At 55.1% G+C, this 19,522-nt stretch overlaps 1 protein-coding gene across 1 annotated transcript; it reads right to left on the bottom strand.

The window, feature by feature from the left end:
- Window positions 1–1,040: 1,040 nt before the first annotated feature.
- Window positions 1,041–19,210, bottom strand: Grin2c (glutamate ionotropic receptor NMDA type subunit 2C). Its single transcript, XM_029484170.1, has 14 exons — window positions 18,983–19,210; window positions 18,411–18,582; window positions 12,721–13,134; window positions 9,782–10,380; window positions 9,342–9,456; window positions 8,053–8,264; window positions 7,698–7,863; window positions 7,270–7,423; window positions 5,958–6,083; window positions 5,602–5,831; window positions 5,114–5,274; window positions 4,496–4,683; window positions 2,893–3,125; window positions 1,041–2,569 (listed from the first exon to the last, which is right to left on the bottom strand). The coding sequence occupies exons 3-14, from the start codon at window positions 13,117–13,119 to the stop codon at window positions 1,433–1,435; spliced, it is 3,720 nt and encodes a 1,239-aa protein (XP_029340030.1). The 5' UTR covers window positions 13,120–13,134; window positions 18,411–18,582; window positions 18,983–19,210; the 3' UTR covers window positions 1,041–1,432.
- Window positions 19,211–19,522: the final 312 nt, after the last annotated feature.

Here is a 19,522-nt window from a genome sequence, read left to right as displayed (position 1 = left end):
AACATGACCACAGAAGAGGGGGCCTGCCCGTTCTTAGAGTGGTCACACTCTGGCCATAAGTGGAAATGTATCTGACCTTGCCCATTTTTCCCCCTAAAACAAAACTGAAAGGGCCCAGTTCTCATGGCTCCCACCCAAGCAGTATGACCATTGGTGCCTGAAGAGGTAGCACAAGGTACTGTAGCAGAGGATGCTAGGCTGCAGGGGTCACTGTGCCCAGGACTCCCTTTCCCTAACTCCCTGTCTGCCAGTCTCCACCTCACCTAACCCACAGGGGACAGCAGGACTCCAGCTCTACTTCCTTAGCAGCATACAAATGAGTCTGACTGGATCTGTAATGCTCACCACAGTTGGAATGGTGACTGGTACTCACTCACTTCACAGTCGTTGTTGGGAGAACAGATGTAGTTGCTGATGGGAAAACTCGAAAGACTGAAAAAGTCATCTTTTACAGAGGTCCCCAGAACCAGTGGTATATGTGACAGTGGACGGTAGTCCCCTGAGAACCCCAGAGGGAGGATGAAGCAGGATAGGTGTGCAGATTGTCACACCTGAGAGGTTTGGGCACAGTGAGGCTGAGCCAATGCCTGACCCAGGATGGCACCTGTGCCCAGCTTCTAGGGACCACTGGCCAGGCTCCAGACCAGGCCCCAGACAGGCTATCACTGACACTGTCAGTCTCCCAGTGGCATCTCCTAGCCTGTGGAGACAGCCACTGTCACCAGCAAGAGCCTCTCTTTTCAAGAAAACTGAGTACCACTAAACTCAATTCTTCACTCCCAGAGCCCCCATGCTGAGCACATTTGTCACAGAATACCTAGAGCTGGCCCCAAATACCAAATAGCTTCCACTGCCCAGAGCCCCTCCCCCAGCCTCAGGTATTCCCACCTCCCTCTTGGATACCCTTGGACCCAAGACTTCCCCAGATAGAGTTGTCCACATGCTATAGTCAGATGCCCCAGCCCAGAATACACCAGAGCTGGACTGTGCACTCTCCAGGATGCAGAGTGAGACAGCTAGGACCAACTGGGTTGTAAAACGTTGCTTTAATGTCCCAATGCTCCTATGAAAAGAAATCCCAACCAATTGGAGCAAAAGGTGGGTTGGCCCTACCCAACCTCCATTTCCAATTTTGTGTCCCCAACCCAAGGCCACAGCAACCACAACTAGAAACTGGCTGACGCCAGGACAGGGACACATTTTTACTCCCTGGGACTGCAAGACTTCATGTGATGAGCAAGATCCCAACCCACACCAAGACCTAAGCTGCTAAGGTCATAAGCTGGCCATGGAAGATATCCTTTTCACTGGGGTCTCATGGCCAGAATTTCAAAGTAGAAGGCAGAGGAGTCGTCAAAGCTTGTCTGTCCCCCAAACTTGGCCAAGGTCAGCCACAGAATCCAGTCCAGCAGGAACCAGAGCTGCCGGTACCTCACACTTCTGATTCCAGGCTGGAGATCCGCCTCCAGGTGCAGGACCTTGGAAACCCTTGTGTCCCACAAGCTTCCCTGCTGACCTCTTCCAGCACCCCACTGTCCCTGTAGCCTGTACCTAGCCCCAGGGTCCTGCCTCTGTGTGATGGAGGCTCCCAGGTTCCAATGAGCCAGGGGCTGTGGCTGGCACAGGGTGGAGGGTGACGGCAGACAGTCCCCCAGCAGAATGGCAGGTGGGTATGGGTGTGCAGGCAGACATGCTGTCTGGGCTGCCAGGTGGCGGCCACCCCTGCTGGCACGCCCTCCACACAGGCCTCCCGGTAGGACGGCAGCCGCAACGACTGTGTTTGAGCCACGTGCTGACAGGATGGCCGGCTTTGGGGGCATGGGCAAGCGCAGGCGTGACCGGAACACCTGGCAGGCAGAGGGTTGGATCGAGTGAAGGCTTCTGCCATGGAGCTGGGCAGGGAAGCGTGGCGAGGGCGCGGGCCCCTGGCCCAGGCCGCGCGCAGCAGAGCCTCCCGCCGAGCCAGCTGTTCCGGCCGGAGCAGCGGCAGGTCGTCAGGCTCCGGGGGCTCCGGGAATAGCGGGAGAAATGGGCGCCCTGACCTCTCTGCTCGAGGGAAGGAACTGTAGTGGCAGTGCGCGTGCAACCGGGAGCGCTCCGGAAGCGCGCGCCGCTCGGAGGCCGAGAGGTGCGATCCCTGATGCCCTACTCGCACTGGCCACCGTGCATCCCAAGCGTGCCTGCAGGATGCTCGGGACACGTCGGGCTGAGGCGACCCTGCGCAGGTCGCGGGGCGAGCGGGAGGCTGCGGGGCCCGGCGCGCTAGCGGGGTGCGGCCCCCACCGGGAGACCGCCAGCCGCTGGGACTCGGTTGTCCCGGAGGACCCGGGGTGCATGACCGCGGGCCGGAGGTGGTGGGAGCAGGCGCGCGACGGTTGTTGCCCCAGTTCTCGATGGTGCGAGTGGCGCGGTCCAAAGAGCCGCTCACGTCCGCTGTGCTCACCATGTCTCGAGCCGCCTGCAGCATCTTCAACACATTGGCCTGGGCTGAGCCTGCTGTAAGGTCCGGGCTGGGCGGCCGCGCAGGGCTCGGAAGGCTCTGTACCCCGTTGAAGCAGCTGTAGATGCCCTAGTCAATAAAGGGAAGACAGGCCGTGAGCCATCTTCTCAGGGACCAGCCACCACTGTCCCAGGCCTTGTTCTAAGCAACAGCTTTTAAAAGTCCTAACTGTGTGCTCCCAATGTCAGGCAACTTGCTGTTCTGCAGATGAATGAGGTATCTGGATTTCTTCTTCTAACGCTGTCTAGCAAACCGCAGGGAGGATTCAAAGCCCCAGCATGCTGACAAACCACGCCCCTTCGCAAGATCTGTTTTACATCTAAATGGGTCTACTGCCAGCTAGGTTGCTGTGCCTAACACTGAGACCTATATAGGGAGAAGCAGGCACCTACCCTGCTGAAAGCCAGCAGGAAGTCCAGCTGGGATGAGCTGGGCACCGAGTGTCGAAGTTTCCAATAGACCAGGTGCTCCCAGGCAAAGACCAGAAGGGCCAGCCCCATGGCCACCAACAGCATGTAGAAGACGCCCGCCATGTTGTCAATGTCCAGCTTGCTGCTCATCACCTCGTTCTTCTCGTTATGGCAGATCCCTGAGAGCCACACTGTCTCCAGCTTCTGTGTCTCCCCTGGCAGAGAGGACATACAAGTCTCAGGAATGCCTCCTTCAACAGACCCTACCAACACATGCCTGGATAGAGGACAGTTAGCCATCCTTGTTTCCTAGTCGGGAGAAGTCCAGCAGAGGCAGGACAAGGACAACCAGAGAGAAGCTAGCTGCAGGATTAGTGCTAGCCTTACCCCTTTGCATGCTGACTCCCACATGCCTGGTAAAACCTTGGTTTTGTTATTTTGTTTCTTTCTTTCCAGACAGGGTTTATTGTAACTCAGGCTGGCCTTGAACTTGTCAGTAAGCAAGGCTGAGCTTGAGCTACTGATCTTCCTGCCTCTGCCTCCCAAGTGCTGGGACCCTGCCACACCTGGCAGTCAAAGCTTGTCAATTGGTTACATTTTAGCGTTCACTCATGCATTCAAGCTATCATGGTTTGTTCTTTACCACAGACATGCCAGGCCTGAATTGGGGCCCAGGGGAGATCACAGGCACTCTTGTTTTCTCTCCTTACTACATAGAATTTATATGGACGTATGTTGTGTTTAAGGTTGGGGGAATTGGGATTTATTTTTAATTATGTGTATGTACATGCATGTCTATGTGTGTGTATCATTTGAGTAGGGGTGCTCAGGAAGGCCAGATGTATCTGATCCCTCCAAAGCTGGAGTTACAGTCATGTGTGAACTATCTGATGTGGGTGCTGGGAACCAAACTCAGGCTCTCTGTAAAAACAGTACATGTTCTTAGCCACTGAGCCATCTCTGCAGCCCCAAAGCATGGGGAGTGTTTTGTTTTATTTGAGACAGGCTCTTGATTTGTAGCTCAGGTTGGCCTCAAACTCATGATATCTGCATCCCTGTCCCATGAGTAATTACAGGTGTCCTCTCCGCTCAGACAACAATCTATCACTAAGGAGGGAACTCCTGCAGAGGGAGAGCTTTCTCTGGGTTTAGAACAGGCTAGGCTGGCCATTCCAACCAGTGAGCCCGGCTGCCAAGGCTAGCCTGCCTCCACCTTGGGAGTAGGCAGATGTTTGGCCCTAACCTGGGTGTCAAGATGACAGAAGAGAGGAACTCATCTAGGAAAGGCCATGAGAAGACTCTTGGGGCATGCTCAGTCACTCAGAACTCCCACCAGGCAACTTGAATATTGTCTTGCCTTCCTTGCCCTTTGGAGAACCTCCAACTCTGGCCCTTGCTCCTCCCTCTTGCAGGTCATCCCTCCCTTAGGTCTTGAGTTTTTCCTCACACTTGCACCTCAACTTCCCCATCCTCATTCTCAGAGACCTTTCCCTGCAGAGGCTCTGTGTACACAGAAATGATAGTAGAAATGCTAATGACCACAGAGCTGTGGTCCACCCTGGAACCTAGAACTGATGGAACTCACCATCCCCCAGGAACTGCAGGAGTGCCAGGTCTATGGCCCGCTTCCAGTGGGAGTCTTTCTGCATGGCAATGCCATAGCCAGTGGTGGCAAAGACTTTGCCAGATCCAATGGTGACCAGCTTGCAGCCTTCATCCTTGCCCGCCATGTAGTTGAGGACGGCGGCATCATAGATGAAGGCATCCAGCTTCCTAGAGACATGCCGTGCCCTCAGGACCAAGGACCAATTCAGGTCAGAGGGAAGGGCCAGGACACAGCTCTGAGTACAGGAGCCTGCAGCCACCACTGGGGAGGTGCCCTCGAAAGGACTCCTTCCTCATTTCTCAGAAAGGGTAGGGGACTCGCTGCCCTAGAATATACAGTGCCTCTGCTCAGACCCTTCTACTTGTAAAAGTCTGCAAAGTTTTTAGTCACCACCTCAAACATCTGGGTCATATGATAAATATCCACTATCTCTTCCAACTCTACTCTGCCTCAAGACCCCCTCATCCCTCCCTAGGAGTCCCACAAGACATGCCAGCTCCACTGTCCCTACCCTGGGTCTCTAAGGAAGGGATGCCTAAGGGTGCCTCCCGGGAAGACATGGAGCCAGAGGCACCCTTAGGAAGACTGGAGACCCACCCCATCTTCAGGCTTGTGAGAGCATCCTCCACCGAGCGCTGGTTGAACTTGACCATGTGAGTGTGCATATCACGATAGTTGCTACGAATGTTCCTCTCTGTGCTGCCATTAGGTACCGTGCCAAAACGGAAGGGTGGGTATTGGTCTTGAGGCCGCTGAAACTATAGGCAGAGAGCAAGCCACTCCCACCCTCTTCGTCTACCTCACCCCCAAGTACCAGAGCCCCAGCCCCTGCACAGTCTTAGACACAGGCCTCTCCTGTCTTTTACAGGTGGAAACTCAGAAGCCTGAGACAGATGAAGACTTAGCCAAGGCCACTCAGTCTGTGGACCTGAGCAGTCATCATTAATCCTTCTCCCCAGACCCCCAAATCCTTCCCACTCCGGTCTTGGTTCAAATTCCCCAGACTTTGGCCTGTATGTGCCCTTCCAAGGCCTGTCCCCACCCCTGGTGCGCCCCCACCCTCCACCTGGCTGTGGCCCAGGAACCTTCTTGTCACTAAGGCCCGACACAGTGTCGATGTATTGTTCCTGGATCATGAAGGCTGCCAGATTGGCCGTGTAGCTAGCGAGGAAGATGACAGCGAAGAAGGCCCACACCAGGACCATGATCTTGCTGGTGGTGCCCCGGGGGTTCTCGATGGGAACAGAGTTGTTGAAGACCAGTGCCCACAGCAACCACACGGACTTGCCAATGGTGAAGGATGGTCCACCTGACTCTGGGGATGAGAGGGTGTGTGCTGGGGCTTTCCTGGCCCACTATGAAAAAGGGCTTAGAGCCTGGTGGGTACTTCATCACTGGCCAGCCCACCCTGTCCCTCTACCCAGGCCCATGTACAGCTTACTCTTGCCCTTGGTGAGATTCTGGTTGTAGCTGACAGGGCTGAAATACTCGAACATGAAGACAGTGATGGCAACCACCGTGAGGCACATTACAAACATCATCACCCACACGGCAGGGCTGTAGGGTTCTGGGGACCAAAGCAAGAGGCTCAGAGACCTGGGCTCCACCCCATTCCAACAGTACCAAGATACAACAACTGGAGACGGGCAGAGCAGAGTCCTGGCAGCCCTGTAGGTAGGGCCAAAGGTCCCTGACCCTCAGAGCAGTTGAACCCCCAAAGAGCCTAAGGTAGGACAGTATATAGGGTTCAAGGCTTCCTCCTGCCTTCTTCCCAGAGAGCACACATCACTCCATTGTAACTTTGCATAGCTCCTGCATCCCCAGCAGGGCCTGTCACTGGGGAGGGTTCTGATCTCTACCTAGAGGGTGGGGCTCTCTGAGGCCAGGTCGTCTTACTGCGCATCCCTCTGACATGGGAGCTGAAGCTCAAGCCCCTCCAGAGACTGTCTGCTGGATGAAGAACCAGCTGCTATCCTCTCCGGAGCCCTTGCTCCTTTGCGGAGAAGGCCATCCTAGGAAATGAGAGTGGAGGTGGCTCTCTGTCCCGTGGCTGGTGGCTGGAGAACCCACTCAGAGAAGTTCTGTGCCCGTGTGTGTGTGTGTGTGTGTGTGTGTGTGTGTGTGTGTATGTGTGTGTATGTGTGTGTGTATGTGTGTGTATGTGTGTGTGTGTGTGTGTGTGTGTGTGTATGTGTGTGTGTATGTGTGTGTGTGTGTACGTGCGTGCTGGCCTGGAACACACTATCACTGTGCAAACCCAGCTGGTCTTAAACTCAAGCAGATCTTCCTGCCTCTGCCTCCCGCATGCTGGAATGAAAGGCCTATGATACCACTCTTGGCTCTGTATCTTTCTTAAAGCCACCTAGGAAAAGAGGAGCAGACTGGGGGGGGGGGTCTCACACTGGCCTAGCTAGCTCTCAGCCCCTTCCCAGCATCCCACCTATCCCCACCGCCAGCTCTCTGAACCATTTCACACGGCAAGCCCCACCTGACCTCCCACCGGTCACTCTGGAAAGGAAAGGAACATAGTTGTACACTCCTACCCCTGACCCTGGCTTGGGGGGCTGACCCATGGGGCTGACCCCACAAAGTGCAGGGTTCCTAATGAAGTAAGAAAACCATGAGCACCTCTCTCATACTCCTCACACCCTTCATCCTTGGTCCGTGGTGTAACCTCCAGCACAGTCAATAGCCAGCCTACCTATCTGCCCTCACATCCTTCCCAGTGGCTCCGCTGGCCACACAAACCTCACCCAGAAAAGCCGAGGGGGAGACGGTGCCATTGCTCCTTGCCACCATCACACTGATGCCGGTCTCCACAAAAGGCACAGAGAAGTCTATAATCTCCGAGCGCTCCTCATTGATGGTGAGGGAGCCGATGGCCATGTCTGCCCGCTTGTAGTATACCTAGGAGGCAGGAGAGCATCCAAGGGGTCCCCCCACGGACTTTCACATCCTCCCTAATCCCCACCCAAGAAGTACATCAGCAACCATCAGTGGAATCAGTTACTCCCTCCCTGGGTCCTCGGAGCACAGTTCCCGGGGCCTCATCACTGCGGGGCCTCATCACTGCGAAGCTGACAGCCCACTTGCATGACCACATGGCTAAGGGAAGCAGGAGATCTGGCAGCAGGCAGGGTGGCCCCGGTTGAATCTGTGGTCGAACCCAGAGTGAACCTACCTCCCCGATCATACCATTCCACACACCACGAACCCTCTTGCCGTGCTTGCCGTTGGTCACCAGGTACAAGTCGTAGGAGAACTTGACCACCTTGGCCAGCTTCTTGAGGATGTCGATGCAGAAGCCCTTACAACAGAGCTTGGTGTAGGGGGTTATATCCCCGCTGCTGCAGCCACCACCAGGAGTCAGAGCCCTTCAAAGTCCTCAGCCCCACCTGCTCCTCCCAGCCTGGCATATGAACCTCCACACACACACACACACACACACACACACACACACACACCCAAGCATGAGACACATGCACAGCAGCCAACCAATGCTCCCGCCCCATGACAGCACCCAGCTCACACCAGACCTGAAGGTGTGGTTGCTCTGTCTACGGCAGGGCACAGTGTTGGGAACACAGCCCCCTGTGCCAGGGTCAGGGCTCTCCACAATGACAAAGGGCCTTTCTTCCAGTGTGGCCACTGTCAGGTGCCGGCTGTCCACCACAGGCTGTAGAGAAGTACTGTAGCGAGGCCACACTGGATATTTCATGTACAGGACACCATGATCCCATCGTCCCACCTGCAGAGGATAGCCAGCCTCAGCCAGAACCTGCAGTACGGCTGTCCACCCACTACGCTCTAGACAGGGCTTCTGGGGACCATCTGCTGAGGCCAAGAACCCTAAAGATACCCAGGGCAGACAGATTAGGGGGTCTTGGGACAAAGGCATTTGGAGGACAGAAATATAGGCCAAGGACTGAACCCAGACACAAGGGCAGGCTCCCCACATCCTCCTCCAGGCCCTGGGCCCTGTGATTTCCAAGGCTGTCACCACATTGCTACTGGCCCAAAACACCTTCCTGAAGCTCAGACTATCTCGAAGTGCTCGCAGCCTGCCCCCTTATGTCCCCCCACCCCGGCATGACTTCAGCACATCTTCCTCTAACATCCATGTCCAGCATTTTCCCGTATTTTCATACCCCCTAAACACCGACCACATCATTTAACAGCCTTTAGACTGCACCAGATTAGCACCTCTTTCTACCAGGCTCCTATTCAGTCCTCGAAAGTCCAACGGGACATCCAGTCTTTAGTAACGCCTTCCCTAGTTTCCTCCTTAGAAAGCAAACAAGTTCTTGTCTTTTTCTCTACTCACTGTTGGGGTTGTGTTTTGTTTTGTTTGTTTTGTTCTATTAGGGGGCAAAACAGGTTCTTGCCTTGTGCCTCGTTGTCCTATAACTTCCTATGTAAATCAAATAGATCAAGCTGGACTCAGACTTGAAGCAATCCTCCTGCCTCTGTCCCTGAGTACTAGGATTACAGGCATGGGTAACCCGGCCCCCACCCCCACCCCACCCTGTTCTGCTTACACCTGTACTCAAGCACAGATTTCTGCTTATTTACATGTCCAGCTGGCTGGCACAGACGTGGGTTACTCACTCCTCTAGGGCCAGGACTATGTGACAGAAATGCTTAAGTTCAGTAGTGCAAAGAAAGCAGGGTATTGTGGGAGCAGGGGAGGAGGGGGGGCTCAAAGGTTTCCCAGTGAAGGATGTTTCGGCTGAAATGGCTTCGGGGAGACACTAGGAAACCGAGGACAGACAGACAGACACTAGGGAACAGAGGACAGAGGGCCCTGGGCTCACCCACTTCTCACCATCTCCCAGAGGCGATGCCGGTTGAGAGCGATCACAACCATGGTGGGCTGGACCAGGTACCCACCAGGGCTAAAAGAGAAGTCTCGGCCCTCCCAGGTGACATTCAGCAGATGCCTGGGGAGGGGAGGCAGAGAGATGCCAGGGTGTCCCAAGACCCCAGGATGTGGCTCTGACTAGGACACCCCATAGCACCACCATCATTTGTGTGGTGATTATTTTAAAAGTCTCCCTGTGTTGACCTCACAGGCCTTTGCATACCCTAAAATCCGCTGTTTCTTTAGATAAGGAGTTTAAGACCCAGAGTCCTGAAGTAACTTGACCCCAGACATATATACTAGTGATGAGATACTATATACTAGACAGAGATGAGACCTGGGAGCCCAATCTCATTGCCATTCAAGTCCCCTAAAGTGGCCCACATGACTGGGTAGGCGCTCACCTGTAGAAGGCCTCCCTGGCAGGGCTGACGGGTCCTGGGTGGCTTCGGCAGTCTCCAGCCGGGGCTGGCAGGGTACCGTACTGGCGTCGGTAGCTGTGGGCACCGAGGGCCAGAATGGCCACACCGTCGCGGACTTTCTGGCGTAGGCTAAGGCGCCAACTCTCGGTGACCACACTGATGAGGCCCACCGGGAAGGCTTTAGGGGGAGCGTCGGTGCTTCCCAGCGCCAGGTTAGGTACCAACCACACGTGACCGGGTCCCACCAAGCCAGCCTGTGCAGCCTCCGCGAAGAGCACCTCCGCCTCTTCACGGGAGCAGTAGGCCACCAGCACCGGCGCGTCGACCTGGCGCAGTAAGCGCTGAGTGCGCGCTCGCGGCCCACCGGGGCCCAGCTCCAGCGTGAGCACGTCCAGCAGCCGCCAGCTCAGGTAGCTGGCGTCGGCGACGGCGCGCACGCCCTCGAGGAAGAGCGCGTGGCCCGGGTGCAGGCTGGTGATGACAGCGAACGCGCTCCAGTCGTATTCCTCCAGCACCTTGAACAGCACCTGCAGCTGCTGCTCCAGGGACACGCCCAGCTGTAGAAAGGCGGAGCCTGGCTCCTGGGGGCGGAGCGGGGGGCGGAGCCTCAGCAGGGGCGTCCTGCTCCCCTACCCCCACCACATTCCCCTGCTCCCGAACCCTTAGAGCAGGAGGTCCTTCAGTGTCCCGGGGGCCCCCTGCCCTGTAGCCAATTGGGGTCACCTGGAGAATTTTACAAACTAAGATCCGGGCTCCCAACCCAACCTGACCCTGCTGGACTACAGGACCCGAAAGATCAGTGAACTTATTAGAAACGCAGAAGTCCGGGCCGCACCCCAACACCTACAGCATCCATTAGAATTTCGGGGTGACTCCTGCAATCTGCCTATGAACAACCTCTTCCCCTGAACCTGCGAATTTGAGAAGCGTGGACCAGACCAACTGAATCTGAATCTTGGAATTACGGCGCTCTCTGCTAGCACTATGAAAAACAAAGTCCTGGAAGCAGAAAAATAAAAAGTCCTGGAAGCAGAGGTCCGGCACGGAGATAATAGGAAAGCACCACCTGCCAAGAGCCTCCGGAGTGAGAAAGTTCCTCTTTCACACCACCTCTACCACCCCAAAGTCCTGGCAGTGCCAGCTTTGGTGAGCAGATTCCTCCTCCTAAGGTCTCTTGGGGCCACTACAGCTGCTCCCAAGATACCTCCTCACTGTCATCCCAATCTTATTTTTAAAAAGGGAAACTATAGGCTCCAAACCCCATTTCTTCAGTAGACACATTTCAATTAAAAGAGAACCAGAGAAGCAAGGTGCGGTGGCACATGCCTGTAACCGCAACATTTGGAGAGCAGAAACCAGAGGGTCTCCACAAGTTCAAGACCAACCTGGCCTACACACCAAGTTCCAGACTGTAGCCCAGGCTGTAGACTGACACCCTATCTCAGAGAAAGTGCAAAGTTGGAGACTTTAAAGCCATAGCCACTGGCCACCATGCGTGAACCTCATTTGGCTCCTGTTCCAAGCAAAACCAGACTTAAAAATAAACATGTATGACATTTATGAGGTGGTGGGGAGATGTGGGCCCTGGCTGGATATTTGAGGAGGCCGAGGAATTTTTGTTATTTATTTTAGACGTGATAATGTATGGTGGTTTTATCTTTTTAAGCTTTCTCGTCTGCTGGAGGTACACACTGAAATATTTATGGGTGGGATAATAAGCTGTCTGAACATTTGCTTCAGTTTACCACAGCAGAGGCAGAAATGGGCAGAGGTGAGTGTGGGGGCGGGGTTGGGGGGGTGAACCAAGGTGAATAGGAGATAGGTAGTGAGCCTTTATGCTTTCCCTGTGTAGTCTCAAATTTCTCTATGATGGAGTGGCAGTGAAATAGAAGTGAATCAAACCAGTGATCTCCCATCCCTCCTCCCATGACTGCCCTTACTTAGAACAAAGCTAATCCTGAGCAATGAGACCCAACCCCTCTCCAGTCTTCTCTCCGTCATCAAAACCCCCCAGCAGATCCCTGTTACCCTTCCCAACTCCCCCTTAGCCTTGGGTCTCAGAGTAGATAGCATTTGTTTTAAAAATCCTATCTGGAGAGTGACCCCATAGGAAGAGCAGCAGTCCCAACTAACTCAGGGAGCTCCCAGAGACTGAGCCACCAACCAGGAGCATACATGGCCAGTCTGAGGCTCCTGGCACATATATAGCAGAGGTCTGCCTAGTCTGGCCCCAGTAGGAGAAGATGTGTTTAATCCTCAAGAGACTTGAGGCCCCAGGGAAGGGTTGGGGCCTGGTGGGCAGGGAGCACCCTCTCAAAGGCAAGGGGGAAGAGGAATGGGATAAGGAACTGTGGGAGGGAGACAGAGCTTGGGAGAGCAATGACTAGGATGTAAATAAATAAAATAATTTTTAAACATCATATCTGGCCAACACCCTATCCAAACAGGCCCTGCAAGACTCCTTCCCTGGGGGGCATCCGTCTTTCCTTCAAAATGCCTGTCAGTTGGAATTACAAATGAATCTGTGTTGGGAACTTTCTCCTCAGGAGACCAAGAGTGTCTGTCTTCCTCATGCCCGGAGCAGAGATGGAGCAGAGACATAGCTCTGTAGTGCCATCCCCTGTAGATGAATCCTAGTGTCCAAAGGGTCTGAGGCCTGACCATTGAGAGCTGGAGAAGCAGAGGAGGTAACTTTGCCAGCACTGCTGGAAGAACATCTGCCCACATCATCTAGACACACACTGATACTGAGGAACCAGGGAACATCCTCCCCACAGTATCTTTGCCTTCCCTGGTCACATCCTCAGTCCCAGCCAGCTCCAGCTCCCAAAGACCTAAACTACTCCATAATTCAAACTCAGCCCTGCACCCTGCCAGGTCCTGGGCTCATGGAGGAAGAGATGAGAATTATAGACAGGCACCTTGGGAGTGAGGACCACAGCGGAACCTCCACTGATGCTGAGGATGGGCACGTGGGTCTGAGAGGAGACGAAATCCAGCAGCTGGGCCACGGCCTCAGTGTCCACGTTGTCCTCAAAGACGATGCCGTGGACTCGGGCGGCACCCAGGAGCCCACAGATTTGGGTGAGGATGCTGCTGGGGTTGGTATTGTTGACCCCGACGGTGAGTGGCTGGATCTCCAGAGGCAAGTCCAGGAAGTTCTGGGGGGTGAGACGAGTCCGGGCCTGGCCCTGCAGTGGCCCAGAGCTGCCAAACACCACCGCCACGGTCACGGCCTGTTCTCCCTGCCCTGCGCCCAGCCCTGCCCAAGCACCAAGGAGTGAAGTGAGAAGCAGGGCGGGCCCCAGGGCTCCACCCATGTCCACTGGAGGGTCCTGCAGAGGAATCAGAGCAGGCACAGAGAGAGGTAGATGGACAAACAGAAGGTAAGGGCCAGAGAACACACAGACAGCCAGAGTACAGAGAAGAGAGAACCTTCCTACACAGGAGAGGCAGAGGCAGACAGAAACAGACAGACACAGAAAAAGAAAACAGGTTAGCTGAGCAGAGCATCCCCCAGGGCACCTTGGAGATGCAAGAACTGGGAAGAACAGAAGCCAGGACAAGGTTTGTCACCCTTATCTATGAAGGGCTAGAAAGGCCACGGTCCCCAAACCCAGTTATCTGGGTTCTACCCTAACAAAGACACTGAAATGTCAGTGTGTTGTTTGGGAGCACTGAGCTGAGGGCACGGAGCTGAGTTCAAGTCAGGTGTGCCACTTACTAGCTGTGTGATCTCTAAAACAAATAAAAAAGATTTATTTCAAAATTATGTGAAGATGTATGTGTGTGTGTACAGGGGTCTGTGCATACGTGTGTGGGTAGCTGTGGAGTCAGACCCCCTGGAGCTATAGTTACAGGGAGTTGTGAGCTGCCGACGTGGGTACTGGGAATGGATCTCTGCAATGCCTGAGCATCTCTCCAGCCTCAGCTGGGTGATTTGAGAAGTCGCTTTGCCTTTCTGAACTTCCAAAACAAGAGATCCAGCTATTCACTGCCATTAGCAAATTTTACCTTGTAGGTGACAGCCTCTTTGCCAGATGAATAAAGGCAGCCCCTTAGCACGCCCACAGCTCAGTCCACGCTACAACCGAACTGAATCTTGCATCTATCCCTCATCAGAATGACTACTGCTCCCCACGGACAGCCCCTGGCTCTCTGCTGTGTGGCTCTGCCCGGTGGATCCTCTCCTCCAGAGCTTGTATGTCTTTGTCTCTTTCCCCTCAGCCAGCTCATTTAGGACAGCCCTCTAAAGCAGGGTGGCCAAGGACGACTCGCTTGGGTTCAGGACACCCAAAGCCCTGAGCTATACAATTTATATCCACTATCTCCCGTCCCATTGCTGGTGTGTAGAATCTTTTTTACACCTAACCAAAGGGGCAGAGCGTGTCTGCTACACAGATTCATTCTGGATCAAGACCAAGAGCCAAGCAGGTGAGAGAAACATGACCTTTTGCACCTGCGGACAGATGAGGCTCCACCCCCAACAAAACTAACCAGGGTGTTGAAGAAGGGTCTGAGAGGACCTGCCACTCCAGCCCCCTGGCAGGAAATTTGCACACCTTTGCCACAGAGATGCAAATTAGACCCAAGCAGGCTACCCAGGATGCACTTGGTACCTTCCAGAGCTGGAGCCTGAAAACTCACAGAATAGCCCTGGCTTCTTCCAGACCTTTCTTTCCTCTGCTCTGCAGACTGCGACATCTCTCCCTTTTGCTCCAAGCCTAATTTCTCATGGGACATGCCACAGAGGCTTCCCTCCGGACTCTCCAGTTCTCTCTAAGGGGTTCTCAGGGAGTGTGCGTGAATGGAAACCTCTTCTCTAGGCTGAAAAGACAGCTCTGAAGGCGATCACAAAAGGTAACTTTCCAGTTACGAAGTGTGACTCGGCACGCATGTGTACAGATCACCTTCCTCTGGAATGAGTTGCCGGATGGTAAGATGTAACACGAGGTAGACAGAAGTGGTCCCTGCTCCCCTGGATCTCAGAGTAGAAGCTAAAGAACCAGCAGACTATCCTAAGCTCCGCCCACCTCCTCTCTCTAACCTTACTTTTCTTTCCATCAGACCCTGGCATCCCTACTCCCCTCCCTGGACGCCTGCTCCTAGCTAAGGATCTAGCACTTGTTCACAGAGGCGCAAGGAGCTGATCAGAGCTGACAGTGTTATCACTGACAGGTGAGATGAGATTGAACAGGTCAGGGCTTTGAGCTCAAGTGTCAGAAGTTGGTAGAAGTTCAGACTAAGGAGGGATCGGCGGCCGGGGAAGGAAAGCCATAGATTTACTAAAACCTGTGAGAGCTCCCCGTGTCTGTGAATGGCAGCTTGGAGGCATAATTGGGTCTTGGATGAGATCCCAAGTCACACCATGCGGCGTGGACTGTACAATCTCCAAGCATGACAGTGACAGGCACGGTCATGCTCACTGCTCCTTTGAAGGCCTGTGTGCGCATCCAGTGTGCTTGTCACTAAAGTGGGGTACGTGGTCAACACAGGCACGCTGGATATCGGAGATGGTGTGCAAAGTGTGTAAGTGTGTAGCCTACCTGATTAATCTGTGTGTGTGTTTGTATGTGTGTGTGTGTGTGTGTGTGTGCAGGTAGAGTCCTAAGCCATCAGAAGTCGATGCCCCACCTCATTCATCAAGGCAGAGTCTTTCCTTTGAACCCAGAAGAGCGGAATCCAGTGCCCATCTAGCACTCACACGAACTCTGGGGATCCAGACTCTGGCCCTCAGCATTTACTTGGAAAACTTTTTATCCACTGAGCCTGCTTCCCAACTCTTTTCATTGATATTTTTAAATTCACTATATGTTAAAATAGTATTTTGGGGATGTGTTGAATTAAACTATACTAGTAAGCCAGGCATGGAAGTGCACGTCTTTAATTCCCAGCACTCGGGAGGCAGAGGCAGGAGGGTCTCTGAGTTTGAGACCAGCTTGGTTTATGGAGTGAGAATTTCAGGGCAGCCAGGGCCACAACAGAGAAACTCTGTCTCAAAACAACAACAACAAAAAAACAAAAGAAAACCAATGAACAAATAGAGACTATACTATTTGAAATTTATCTGTTTCTTTTTCCATTTTATTTATTTATTTTATTTACTCAGTTATTTATTTTGAGGCAGGGTTTCAGTATATGTAGCCTTTGCTGGCCTGGAACTCACTACGCAGACCAGAACTCACAGAGACCTGGCTGCCTCTGCATCCCAAGCACTGAGATTAAAGATGTGTGAGCATCACACCTGGGTCTTTTCTCTTTTATTAATGTCATTGTTACCTGAAATTTTAAAGTCACACATGAGTGTCCTATTTTACTTCCTCCAGACAATGAGAGTCTGGGGGAAGGGCCCAGGTTCTCTCCCAGCTCTGATGGGAGGCTGGTCCTCGGCATATTCCCTCCTCTGTGAAAATGCCCTCCTATGTACAGGCTGGAGAGAGGGGAAAGTTGAGGCAGGTTGAAAGTCAGCAGGTCCCTGAGCTTACAAAGCCATGTGACAGGGCATCTCCTCATAAGATGGCATACTTCCCATCCCATGTCCCTGGCCCCCAACCTCTCCTTCCCATCTGCTTCCTGCCTCCTAACTGCCACAACTTCCCCCTGGACCCTGTGACAAGGGTCAAGTGAGAGAACTCTCTGGTGCCCACAAATGAACTACCAATGTCCAACAAGCGAACCCAATCCCACGTCTTCTTCTTGGATACTCACCCCTGCTAATCTGGTGGTAAGCTGTCTTTATCTCCTCCCTTTGCCCCTAACAATCTGAGTCCCCTCTTCTGTAGGCTTCTGCCCCTAATCTTGATTCATCAGTGGTGGACCCCGGGGCGGGGAGGGGGGGAACAGGGTTAGGGTCCCATTACTCTTTCCTTGCAGGGTGTGGAGCTGGGAGCCGGTCCTCCTCAGGCCCCCCACCATGACTGGGCTTTTGTGTATCTCTGAAGACACTCTCTCCCAAAGGGTCTTTAAAAGACTGTTTGCTGAACACCTGGTCCCCAAATACAGGGGAGAGGTTGGCAGTGACTAGTGTTTCGGACATTCTGCACCCCTTAAAAGGTTCTATCTATCAACCTCACATGTTCAGGGACCTTTTCTTCTGCTTCCACCAACCCCCCAGTCACACGCAGGCTCCTTGACAAGGCCATGCATACACATACACACTCACTAACCTGGAACACTAATGGCGCCCCCACTCCCAAAGCCCAGAAGCTCTGGTACCAAAGCTTGTATCATCCAGCTAGGCTGATGACTCTTGCGAGTGAGGGACCCTCGCCGTGACGACCCACCTCTAACCCTTGTCTCTTCCTTCTCTACCCCGCTAACACCCCAGGCATCTGGAAAGACATAGTCCCTCTGTCGTCCACATTGGTGGGGACTCGGGAGTTGTGCCTTTTCCAATACTCCTGCCCTCTCCCGGCTGATCCTCCCCTCAGCCCCCAGGGTCGCCCCGCCCCCTCCTCTTATAGGAATCTTACTCTGGGGCTGTGAAGTTCGGGGTATTTTTAGGCCGGCGATAAATAATTCATAGGGAACGTGGCATCTGGCTGCCCCTGCGGGAGGAGGGGGCGCGAGCACCGAAGAGCCACCATCACTCGCCGCTCAAGGACACTCGCGATGCGGCGGCAGTGGCGGTGACTCCGGGCGCGGGGACCCGCGCCACGCCTCCTGGCGGCCAAATCGAGCACCACGCACTCTGCGCCCCCAACCTGGCCACTGCCCCCTGAACTCTTCCCCACAACCCTAGCCCCAGCTCTAGGCCTTCAGACCACTGCCCCAAGTTAGGTCTGGATCTCAAGCCCTTGGGCAGGGGATGGTCGAGTTAGCCTGGCAGGCGGGTCAGTGGGTCAGGACCCAATCCAGGTGGCCTTCCAGAGTGGACCCCCAGGCGGCCGGTTTCTTGCCGACCTGTCTCTTTCACGTTTTTTATTCTTAACAAGTTTAGAAACTAGCTCAGAGGCAGACACTGGACTTGTTCAAAAGAGCCAGTAGCATGGCATATTCGCCAAATTTTCTTGTGGCCAGGGGTGGGGGTGGGGGTTGCTTATGGGGCCAGGACTGGGCCACCATCTGAAGACTGAGGATGCTATACCAGATGTCTCATTGGGAAGGGAGGGCTGGCAAACACAATCAGCAAATGGGGTCAGTGTCCGACCCAGCGGGAAGTTCTGCCTGTCGCCCAGCAGGACCTTTGAAGAGTCGCCAAATCAGCCCTTGGGAGATTTGCCGCCTGCTAGGTGCCTTCGTCTTGGATAGTCGTAGCTCCCCCTGCTCGCCTAGTCCAAGCACAAAACGCCTTCGCCTTCGGTTGCCAGAGGCTCAGGCGTCTCCTCTCAGCCGTCGGGGATCCTGGTTGCAGCCCCAGGAGACCACAGCTGCCAAAGGGTGCTTCCGGGGCCCAGGGCACCGGAGCGCAGGCTCTACCGTAGCCTCTTCCTCCCACTCTCTTTTGGAGCCCTCAGAGCCGAGGGGAACCAAGACGTGGTGGTGGGGTCAGCGTTTGGGGAAATCCTGTCACCCCAGAAGCCCACTGATTGTCAGAGGTCAGGGAATGGAGTGTTAGGAGCTACCGGGAAAGGGAAAGAAAGTGGGAAGCAGAGGGCTTGGGGAGACTCACCCTAATGGGTCGGTAGTAGGCAGATGCGCGCAGCAGGTACCCAGCAGGGACCAGCTCGCCAACTGCTACAGCTCTCCGAGAGCTCTCTGTCCTTTCCAGCTCCCCGCGCTCTGGTCAAACCTAGCCTCGGCCCTGGTTCTTGGCCTCTGCCGGGTTCCTTGCAGGCTTCTATCTGCAACAGTTGGACCCGGCAATCCAGACTCCCGCGTCCGGGGACTGTGCCCAGCTTGGCCTGGCCATCGCTTCAGGCGAAGGGAAGGAGGCTCCACCACCCTAGGGACAATCGCCTTGGGCTCTCCTCCCGCGTCCTTCCCTCGCGCCCGCGGCCAGTCTGTCTCCCTAGCCTGTCTCCCCTCTCCTCCTCTGCGCCCAGGTCCACACCAACAGTCCTGCTCCCAAGGGTCGCGATCCCCTCCCGCCCCCCCCAGACCTCTGACGCCCGAGCTGGCCATACTGTCTCGGGTGTTCCGCGTCTGTCTCCACCGTCCTTGCCCGCGCGGCGCTGGAGCCCCTTAAGTTGCCTACGAAGTTGGCGCCCCCCTGCTCGTCGCCAGCCCTCGGCCGCCACTCACCGGGGAAGGGGCGCTGCACCCACGCCTAGAGCCCGCGACCGTCTCCCGCGCGGTGCTCTTCCCAGAGCCAGCCCCCGTGAGCTGGCACGCTGGCTGCGAGCTCGGCGGGCACCGGAGCCGGGCGCGGCGGGACCAGTACGGGTAGCGCGGCCTGAATGCCGCCCGCCCCCGCGCCCGGCCCGCGCCCCGCGGCGGGGCTGTGTCCCGGGCTGCGCAAAGGCGCGCCTCCCGCTCTCGGGGCTCACCAGCCGACTGTGATGGAGCTCGCCACCGCCGGTCGCCTCCGCCCCGCCCCGGCCCGCCCCAGCCGGCCACCGGTGCCCCTCTGGCCCGTCCAGGCCCCTCCCTGACAGCCTGTGCTCCTAGCTGGCCCCTCTCCTCTCTCCTGCTCAGGGACCCTGTGCCCAGACTCGACGCTCAGAAGCAAGGGCAACCTCGGAGAAAAACACCAGCTTGCCAGGAGCCCTGGGTTTGAGCCCTCGGTTCCCTAGCTGTGTGACCTTGGGCCAGTTAATTTCGAGGTTCTTTCAGTTTTTAAAG

The sequence above is a fragment of the Mus caroli genome, unplaced genomic scaffold (assembly GCF_978045245.1).
Source record: "Mus caroli unplaced genomic scaffold, Mus_caroli_1 scaffold_13, whole genome shotgun sequence".
Taxonomy (NCBI): domain Eukaryota; kingdom Metazoa; phylum Chordata; class Mammalia; order Rodentia; family Muridae; genus Mus; species Mus caroli.
Note: the sequence above shows the minus strand (reverse complement) of the source record. Positions and strands in the feature narration are given on the sequence as shown.